The 11396-nt window shown below is 33.5% G+C and overlaps 1 protein-coding gene and 1 long non-coding RNA gene across 2 annotated transcripts; both read left to right on the plus strand.

The window, feature by feature from the left end:
- The first annotated feature begins 343 nt into the window (after positions 1–343).
- On the plus strand, positions 344–1442 carry LOC110715022 (keratin-associated protein 17-1-like). Its single transcript, XM_021893591.1, has 3 exons — positions 344–496; positions 677–802; positions 1073–1442. Exons 1-3 carry the CDS (start codon positions 427–429, stop codon positions 1183–1185), a joined length of 309 nt encoding a protein of 102 aa, XP_021749283.1. The 5' UTR covers positions 344–426; the 3' UTR covers positions 1186–1442.
- A 6449-nt stretch (positions 1443–7891) lies between these two features.
- Positions 7892–8636, plus strand: LOC110715023. Its single transcript, XR_002510185.1, has 3 exons — positions 7892–8022; positions 8206–8332; positions 8604–8636. It is a non-coding gene; the product is annotated as an uncharacterized LOC110715023 (long non-coding RNA).
- Positions 8637–11396: the final 2760 nt, after the last annotated feature.

Here is an 11396-nt window from a genome sequence, read left to right on the forward strand (position 1 = left end):
AAAGCAACATCTCTATTATTCTATCAGATCCGAGAGATCAGAGTACTATTTATGAAAAGAATTCCAACAACTTATTTTATTTTATTTTATTCTACTATTAATGATTAATGTAGTTTTAAATTAAAAATTTGAAATAAGATCGGAATGCGTGTTGATCCCAAATTCCCAATTGAGAATATCAAATTAAAGAATAAAATCCACATTTGTATAACCCTATGTCATATTGAGCTGGATGCCGACGACTAACCAATACGAGTAATAATTTGTACATTATAATAATAGGTTGCATGAAATGAAAACGTACTATAAATAGGGTTCGGGTTGTAGGGTTAGAGGCATCCTCATTAAAAACTACTAGAGTTATTCAAAAAAGGCAAATAACTTTCTTAATCTTCTAGTAGTAGCTACTTTACTAACATTCCAAAAATGGAGGGCAAGCTAGTGTTTTCCAACAAGAAAAATTATGTATTAAAAGTATTTTTCGTTCTTGCATTAGGTAATTTTATAATTATATATGCTTCGTAACTATATTTCTAAAATTGTATTGAGTTGAAATTTTATGGAAAAACAATAAAATTATGACGTTATTAGTTATATGTTTGTTATTAAAATCTACAAAGTATTTTTTTACTAGCCAATATTAATTTTGGTATGTATTGATAAATTTAAATTGCAGTGCAAATGATGTTGGTTGGAAATGTACAAGGATGTGCTGGTGTTGGAGAAGGTTGTGGGGCTTTTAATTGGTGTTGTAACGGAGGTTCATGTTCAGATTCCTTGAGTGGAGGTGTATGTGTATATGGTAAGCCTTAGCAAAGCCCCTATTAAAACGTCTATATCGATTTAGCCCTTTGTTGTACTCCGTATAACATATATGCGGAGTATAATGTAACATTATATATACTACCTCCGTTACAGGTTATGTACGTCCAACGATTTTACATAAAGCAGAGAGAGAAAATGTCTAATCGTTGCACATAACCTGTAACGGAGGTAGTATAATACTCGGTACGTACGTACGAATTGAAGATAGTAATGCACGCTTCTGATGAGTGGGATGTTAATTTTGCAGACTCATTCTCAGGTTGCAAGGGGTTTGGGGAAAGTTGTGGATTTTTTGATGCTCCATGCTGTGGAAAGAGGGTTTGTTCAGCCACCCTTTCGGGTGGTACTTGTTCAGACTAACTGCGACGTCCAAAATCTTCAACAATATATTCTCAATTAATCATCATGGGATCATATATATATCTACTAAGGAGTAATATATATGCTACTGATGATAAGTAGTATTATTCCAGCATTATGTATTTTTGATTTGTCATATTTAAATTGTTACGTGTATTTCACTTTTATTTCCATTTTAATCCCACTGCTCAAATTGTAATTCTCCCAAATGGATTTGATTCGGAGTGCATAATAATAAGTTTTTTTTAAAAGTATTAAGCATCGTTATCAATCTTATCAAGTATTATACTGTATTTTGTTTGGATAGCACATGCACCTTTTTTTTTAAATATATTTTATATTTTGTATCATATTTAACATTTTTGAAATTTAAATATTGGAAATTTCTACATTACAACTAAAATCTATCAACTTATCGTAGGAAATTGAAACAATTTTAAATAGCACACTAATAAATGACCGATTTCATTGAACTATGAATTAGACAACATTGAACAGATATTATATCATAATATTGATTAAAATTTAAAAAAAATTAAAATTACAAAATATACGCAATTCTTATTTAAATTCATGTATAATAACGTTTATTTTTAAAATGTTCAAATTAAAAATAGGCTTTATATAAACCATGCATCGTACGGGTTCTAACCTAGTGTTAAATAAACCAACCTTTAAATAGAAAAAAAAACATTGTATTTTGGTTTACCTAAAAGGAAATGAGGCTTTATATTAAGGAACGGATAGAGTATTGTACTACCTCCGGTCCAAATTACTCGCAACTTCGTAATATTTTATATCTCACAAATAATAATACCCCAAAGTTGCAAGTAATTTGGACCGGAGGTAGTATAAGTATTAATTTAGGAATCTATATTTCTTAAAATAATAATAATAATAATTTTTATTATTTATCTTATCGAGATTGATAAATTACTTATATTTCACACGCACGCATTTTTTCTCAAAAACTTTTGCATGCACCCGTTTACAATAATTTTATTGTATATCGAACATTTTGCGAAAAGTGACCCTTTTTTCTTACAAAAGTGACCCCTATTTTTTTTACAAAAGTGACCCATATTTTCACAAAAGTGACCCTTTTTTCACAAAAGTGATCCTTTTTTTAACAAAAGTGACCCCTTTTTTTATACAAAAGTGACCTATATTTTTACAAAAGTGAACTTTTTTCACAAAAGTGACCTCTTTTTTTCACAAAAGTGACTATTTTTTTCACAATAGTGATCCCCCCCCCCAAATAAACAGAGTATCAAAATCAACAAAAATTATGCTTAACGAACAATTAGCTTAGCTTGTTTCTGAAATTGGGGCTTGAATAGGGAGCTCCTCCTTTTTACTTGCTGGGTAAATATTGGTGAACTTTCAATTTAATTAAATCACCAACGACACCAAACCATTGTTGAAAAATCAATTTTTCAGATTGGAATCCCACCCACCCAGCCAACCCAAAACCCCATTAAACCCAGCCAACTTCAAGACTATTCGAAAACCCGGCCACCCAACCCGACATTGGGTTCGACGTGAAATCGGGGCAGGGATTAGAGTTCGACGCGATCAGGGGATGAAGGAGGTCGCGACGCCGGAATCGGGCGATGGGGGTGGTCAGCAAGGTCAAAATCAAGGGGGACGGCGGATTCTTGGGAGAAGCTAAGGAAGTTCGACGGTCGGCAGCTGAGAGTGGTGACAGGTTGGTGGTTTGGCGGTGGGTATTTTTCTCGGCGGTGGTGCGGCTGATTTCGGGGTGACTCCATTGCTTAGAGTTGATGAAGTTGCATGCTCAGCCCGATTTACACTAAATTAGTGTAAATCAGATGTTATTACATATTTGTGTTTTTCTTAGCTTGCAACTGATTAGAACTTATTTGACTTAAAACTTATCATATTCTATCTTATTCTCTAAATTACCCCACTTAAGTTGCAATATTACCTTTCTAATTCACTATTTCAATTAAAATTTAATGCTCTTCTGCAGCATAGTGGGAGCATTTTCCACATTTCTTGTCTTTTCAGGAAGGTTTCAAGTGCTAGAAGTTATGCATATCTCGAGATTTTGCTAGTTTTTGTAGGTGTCATATTTATGTTCAAGCATATGATTATAGTCCCTCCCAATTAGCGTAAAAATGAATGGTTTTGGCTAATTTTCTATTAGATTTGTCGCATTCATTTCATATGTATAGTTTTGTAGCAATCACATTTATACAGTTTGTAATCTAGATATTTAATGGAGCTCTTTTAATTCCAGTGCAGATCTGTGTGTACCAAATTATGAGTTTAATTTTTGATAGAATTTTTAAATACATTTAAATATTTGATATTTCTATATCTGTATTTTGTAGATAGGTTAATGAGAATTGATCACCAAATATATAAGTTTGATCAACAATGAAGAAACAAAATGTTATGGGACAATTTCTGTACTAACAAAATGTTATGGGACAATTTCTGTACTGAGTTAATCATCACCTGGCCTTATTATCTTGTTCAGCTTTTAATCATGGTAATCAGTGCTTAATTCTATATTACTCCGTATAATTTGTCTTTTACCTCATTTATTGATTTACATATATTTTTTTAAAATCTACTCCGTATTATATTTAGAGAAAATCCAAGTTTATACTCCCTCCTTCCCTGAAAGAACGACATATTTGGCCTAATTTTAGTCCCAAAAAGAATGATCTATTAACATTAAAATACCCACCAATTTGCAATAATTTTTGTGCAAAATTAGCTTCTGTATATAAAATTTTGTTTTTCCATATACTTTTATTACTATCAACTTTTTTTGTAAATTCCATGTAAATTTATCTTTCCAATATACTTTTACTTATTTTTATTTAACTTTATTAAGGGTCTGTTCTCTTACATTGAAATTCAGTTCAGTTCAGTTCAGTTCAGCTCAGCTCAGCTCAATTCAGTTCAGTTCAGTTCAGTTCAGTTCAACTCCTAATTTCCTTCTCTTATAAAATATTCATTTCACTTCAGTTCAGTTCAGCTGAGTTCAGTCAATGAGAACAGGCCCTAATACCCGTGAAATCAACCCTAAAGGGTCGTTCTTTCGGGGACGTAGGGAGTATTATTATTGTACGGAGTATTTTTTTTTTAAATTCAAAAGAGGCATAAATTATATTTCCTCCTTTTTTATTTTTTATTTTTTTTAAGTCGACACCTTTTGATTTTTACACTATTCACACAATATCCTTTAACTCGCATTTGTGGTTTATATATACGATAAAATATATTCACGTGGGATCTTGTTTGAATCGCTTCAATGTATATTTTATTTGGTTATTTCACCAAATGCCACTTAACACTTTAATAATTCACTAAATGCCATCAAAGTTTTCAAACTTCACCAAATGCCACCCATTTTTCAAAAAATCCATCAAGTGCCATTAGGGTTTAATCATGACACACGTCATGATATGATTGGCCCATTTATCTTAATTTATAAGAAAACAAAAAAAAAAACCCAAAATTTTCCCAGCCACCTACCCACCACCGCCAAACCCTAGCCCCTCCCCTTATCTCGCCGAAAAAGGGCCGGCCACCCCTTAACCACCAAAAATCGGCCGGCCTGTCCTTTAGCACCCCAGCTAACCCACCGCCGACCCCCAAAACCACCCACACAACCTGCCCTGACCCTAAAAATCACCAACACAAGCTTTAATCAAGCACCCTCTCCTTTCCTCCGTCGCCAAAATCGCCCCTCCTTCCTTTCCCCACCCTTGAAATCGGTCGTTTTGACGGTGGGGTGGTTTTACGGGTGTTTTTTTGAGGTCAGCGCAGGGCGGCAGTGTAACACCCCTGATTTACTAGCTAATAATAAACATTAAATAAAGGAAAAATAAACAACCTTTAAATAAAATTGCGGAAGCATACTCCTAAATCAGAGGTATTACCGCCACACTTGACAACCTGTCAAATGTTAAGGCTTACAAAATCCCAATAATTACAACCCAATAATCTAGGTGAGCTATTTGTACAACTTTACAAACTCGTTATGACAAACTAATTGAAAACTTGAGCTCCTTTAGCTACGATCATCACTTGATCAACCTGTTAAAACAATCTTGACTGCTCACCATTAAGGACAAATTCCAAAATAGATCGTCGCAGGGCCACCATAAGAAAAAGACATGGCCACAAACATAAGTAGCACAACAAAATAACACACACGTCAGCAAAAGCTGAGTAATCACCACATATCAGAATATAGAGTATAATATAATAATTAACATTACTATATCAATTAAACAATGTAGTTCGAAACTACATTACACATTGTACTCTGAAAAATAACCTTTATCAACTAAACCTCGAATAATAATTCGAACCTTTACTCAATATATCCCATAAGTGTGTCATGCTCGTTGTTCTATACATAGCCTTGAACATGGGTAATTCGAATAAAACCAACAAGTATAAAAACTTGAATACTCCCAATAACCAGAAAACACCTTGAACCAGACCACATACGGGTCAATTTCCACTGTAGGGGACCATAGAAAAATAAATAAAAAATAAAGATTGTACCTCATTCTTAACTCATGATTATTACCCTCTTACCAACAAGCCAAGGACTAAGTTATATAACGCCGAGCCTCAACCCAAGAACAAAACAATAATTCTCAACCATTTGATCTCATACATCAATCAAATAACCATTCACAAATTAATTTATAATATCTCAACAATGGCACCGTTCCCAGATATCATAATAATTCGATTCAAAAACATCTCAATTCTTATAGAACTAATACTAGTACCCAAAATTAATCAAATCTCCACCCGAAAATAATACTCTGCATTAACAATCCTAAAACCTCGATAAAACATAACTCCCTATAACAACAACATTAAAAACCCTAGAAATAACACAATCAATCAATGCGACAATTAAATCATATAATACCACACACTAATCATTTACATATAAATCATGATCCTATATAATTCACAAATTATAAAATTTAGACATAATAATACGGAGTACAATTAATACCAACAATTTATAATCAAACAAATCAAAAAATTAATTAAGGTAGTGTGATTACATAAAATAAATAATACAATCAAATTATAAACAAACGATCTAATTAAGGGTTGATAGTGTGATTACCTTCGACAAAGTACAACGGAATGACAATATTCAAGGCAAATTATATCAAGTGACGTGTTGCAATTTGTGTAGCTTTTCTATTGATCTCACCATATAATGATATAAATTATTATCATCATCATATTAAACATTAGATATGATGATGAGAATAAAAAGAAAGAAAAAAAAAAAAAAAAATTGGTCTGGTTTGTTTCACGCACAGCCAAAGGAATGAATACAGGTTAAGTCTTGGCGCATAGCGCCTATTGATTTCTAAGCATATAGGATGACAATTTTGCAATTAAAAAGTACTATTCAGATAACTTATATTTTAGTGGTACATTATTCATGCATAATGGTACATTATATGTACCATTAGAGAGTCAGCTTTTTCAAGAAATTGAAAGTTATAGGATGGTAAAAAGTACCACTACACTCGTAATAGTCCACAAAACGTACTATTCAGACAAATTTTACTTTAATGGTACATTATACATGCATAATGGTGCATTATAATGTACCACTAGAGAGTCAGCTTATTCTAGAAGCAAAAATTGAATCAGCGGAAATTACTTCCTTACCCTCCTATTTACATAACTCGCCCATAGGTGCTATGCGCCCAAACTCACTCATGAATACACGGCTCTTTTTTTTTTTTTAGTATCCAAGCAACAAGAATCCTACTTGATATTAAATAGGGTTTAAAACTTACCGAACTCTAAATTAAAAATATGAGATTAGGAAAGTTATTTAATAAATAAAAATAACGATTATTTTTTTAAAAAAAAATATAACATAAAATCATAAAATATTCGGGTATTACAGGCAGGCTGTATGGGTAGTTTTTTGGGGTGGGGGAATCTCGTATTGGTGGTTTTTGGGGTCGGGGCAGGTTGTGTGGGTGGTTTGGGGGTCAACGGTCGGTTGGGTGGGGTGCTAAAGAGCCGGTCGACCAATTTTTCCAACCTATGTGTTGACATGTGTCACTCAAAACTAAAAAAAAAAAAAAAAAAAAAAACCTTTATAAGAGGTTACGATCACTTGTTTTCAATTTTGAACGAGTGACTCCAAAGTTGGAATTATTCAAAAATAATCCAAAGTTAAGATTATTTTGAACTATTAGTGGTCAATTTTTCCTTCTATGAAAAGGGAAATAAAATCCTTTATCCACCAAATCTGGCGCAAGACAAGCAATGTATTATCTTCATACATCATACATTCAGATAATCAATACATAATCAACTACTTTATTTGCACGTTAGTCATGATGTACTCCTAGTGTTACTCTCCTGCACGATGAATTCCAATAACTTATTTTTATTTTATTTTATTCTACTATTAATGCAGTTTTAAATTAAAAATTTGAATAGAATCGGAATGCATGTTGATTCCAAATTCCCAATCGAGAATGTCAATTAAATAAAGAATAAAATCTAGATTTGTATAACCGTAAGTCATATTGAGCTGGATGCCGACGACTAACCAACAATAATTTGTACTTTATAATAATAGGTTGCATGCAATGAAATCTTACTAGTTACTATAAATAGGGTTCGGGTTGTAGGGTTAGAGGCATCCTCATTAAAAACTACTAGAGTTATTAAAAAATAAAGGCAAATAACTTTTTTAATCTTCTAGTAGTAGCTACTTTACTAAAATCCCAAAAATGGAGGGCAAGAAAAATTATGTATTAAAAGTATTTGTCGTTCTTGCATTAGGTAATTTTATAATTATATATGCTTCGTAACTATATTTCTAAAATTGTATTGAGTTGAAATTTTATGGAAAAAAAATAAAATTACGACGTTATTAGTTATATGTTTTGTTATTAAAATCTACAAAGTATTTTTTTTACTAGCCAATATTAATTTTTGGTATGTATTGATAAATTTAAATTGCAGTGCAAATGATGTTGGTTGGAAAAGTACAAGGATGTGCTGGTGTTGGAGAAGGTTGTGGGGCTTTTAATTGGTGTTGTAATGGAGGTTCAATGTTCAGATTCCTTGAGTGGAGGTGTATGTGTATATGGTAAGCCTTAGCAAAGCCCCTATTAAAACGTCTATATCGATTTAGCCCTTTGTTGTACTCCGTATAACATATATGCGGAGTATAATGTAACATTATATATACTACCTCCGTTAACAGGTTATGTACGTCCAACGATTTTACATAAAGCAGAGAGAGAAAATGTCTAATCGTTGCACATAACCTGTAACGGAGGTAGTATAATACTCGGTACGTACGTACGAATTGAAGATAGTAATGCACGCTTCTGATGAGTGGGATGTTAATTTTGCAGACTCATTCTCAGGTTGCAAGGGGTTTTGGGGAAAGTTTGTGGATTTTTTGATGCTCCATGCTGTGGAAAGAGGGTTTGTTCAGCCACCCTTTCGGGTGGTACTTGTTCAGACTAACTGCGACGTCCAAAATCTTCAACAATATATTCTCAATTAATCATCATGGGATCATATATATATCTACTAAGGAGTAATATATATGCTACTGATGATAAGTAGTATTATTCCAGCATTATGTATTTTGATTTGTCATATTTAAATTGTTACGTGTATTTCACTTTTATTTCCATTTTAATCCCACTGCTCAAATTGTAATTCTCCCAAATGGATTTTGATTCGGAGTGCATAATAATAAGTTTTTTTTTAAAAGTATTAAGCATCGTTATCAATCTTATCAAGTATTGTACTGTATTTTGTTTGGATAGCACATGCACCTTTTTTTTTAAATATATTTTATATTTTGTATCATATTTAACATTTTTGAAATTTAAATATTGGAAATTTCTACATTACAACTAAAATCTATCAACTTATCGTAGGAAATTGAAACAATTTTAAATAGCACACTAATAAATGACCGATTTCATTGAACTATGAATTAGACAACATTGAACAGATATTATATCATAATATTGATTAAAATTAAAAAAAAATTAAAATTACAAAATATACGCAATTCTTATTTAAATTCATGTATAATACCGTTTATTTTTAAAATGTACAAATTAAAAATAGGTTTTATGTAAACCATGCATCGCACGGGTCTAACCTAGTGTCAAATAAAACAACCTTTAAATAGAAAAAAAAACATTGTATTTTGGTTTACCTGAAATGGAAATGAGGCTTTATATTAACGAACCGCACCCTTGCATTTCCCCGATGCCGACGAATCCCAACCCTGCATTTCCCCGAAGCCGACGAGCCCCACCCCTTCATTTCCCCTCTTGCCAACCACCCCTAACCCCGTGCCCGGTGCACCAACTGAATCCCTTCGCGAGGCACCGCCCTTCTCCCCTAGCCACTAAACGGCTAAACCATGATCCCCTTTCCGTCACACGAAACCTTAGAAAAACCTCCCAATCGCTCCTCTCCCTGAAACCTAGCGGCGGTGGAGGAGGAACAATTTGGGGGTTTAATTTCAATTTCAAGGGTTGAGAACGATTTGGGGGTTTAGGGTTGAAGATGGGTTTTTCTAGGATTTCGTGGAAGGAAAGGGGTTTCGGGTAGGGATTGTAGTTTAGGGCCGAGGAGAGCTGGTCGCCGGCGAGGGGAATGTGCTGGCCGGTGAGGGGAATGGGGTGGCAGCGCGATTTCGGCAATTGGGGGCAACGATGATGGGGAAGGGAGGTGGCGGTGAGGTGTTGGGGATGAAGGGGTTGCAGGACGGTGGTTGGGCCCACTGACGGAAACATTAACGGCAAAAGTCATTCGGTAGTGAAATATAAAGTTAGGGAATTTGTGTGGTAGTAATTTAAATTTTTTTTAAACAGGTAGTAAATGTGACACGCGCGGGGTGCTTTCGCCGGTAGCAAATGTCAGTTTTCCAGAAATTTTTAAATACATTTAAATAACTGATATTTCTATATCTGTATTTTGTAGATAGGTTAATGAGAATTAATCACCAAATATTTAAGTTTGATCAACAATGAAGAAACAAAATGTTATGGGACAATTTCTGTACTGAGGTAATCATCAACTTAATATCTTGTTTAGCTTTTAATCATGGTAATCCGTGCTTGATTCTATTATTGATTTATAATTTGTCTTTTACTCATATATTGATTTACGTATATTTTTTTTTAAAAAAAATCTATTATATTTAGAGAAAATCCAAGTTTATTTCCCTCCGTCTCCGAAAGAACGACCTATTTGGCCTAATTTTAGTCCCAAAAAGAATGACCCATTAGGATTAAAATACCCACCAATTTATAACAATATTTGTGCAAAATTAGCTTTTCCATATAAAATTTTGTTTTTCCATATACTTTTAATACTATCTACTTTTTTGTAAATCTCATGTAAATTTATCTTTTCAATATACTTTTACTTCTTTTTTATTTAACTTTATTAATACCCGCGAAATCAACCCAAAAGGGTCGTTCTTTCGGGACGGAGGGAGTATTATCATTATACGGAGTATAATTTTTTTTTTTTAAATTCAAAAGAGGCATAAATTATATTTCCTCCTTTTTTTTTTTTTTTAAATTGACACCTTTTGATTTTTACACATTCAAACAATATCCTTTAACTCGCATTTGTGGTTTATATATGATAAAACATATTCGCCGTGGGATCTTGTTTGAATCGATTCAATGTATATTTTATTCGATTATTTCCCCAAATGCCACTAAACACTTTAATAATTCACTAAATGCCATCAAGGTTTTAAAACTTCACCAAATGCCACCCATTTTTCAAGAAAAATCCATCAAATGCCATTAATGACTAACGGTCGTTAACTCCGTTAGTCATTAGGGTTTAATCATGACACATGTCTTGATATGATTGGTCCATTTATCTTAATTCATAAGAAAACAAAAAAAAAACCTCAAATTTTCCCCAGCCACCTACCCACCACCGCCAAACCCTAGCCCCTCCCTTATCTCGCCGAAAAACGACCGGCCACCCCCTTAACCACCAAAAATCAGCCGGCTTGCCCTTTAGCACCCCAGCTAACCCACCGCCGACCCCAAAACCTCCCACACAACCTGCCCCGACCCTAAAAACCACCAACACAAGCTTTAATCAAGCACCCTCTCCTTTCTCCGTCGCCAAAATCGCCCCGGCCTCCTCCC

Source organism: Chenopodium quinoa, unplaced genomic scaffold, assembly GCF_001683475.1.
Source record: "Chenopodium quinoa cultivar QQ74 unplaced genomic scaffold, ASM168347v1, whole genome shotgun sequence".
Taxonomy (NCBI): Eukaryota; Viridiplantae; Streptophyta; class Magnoliopsida; order Caryophyllales; family Amaranthaceae; genus Chenopodium; species Chenopodium quinoa.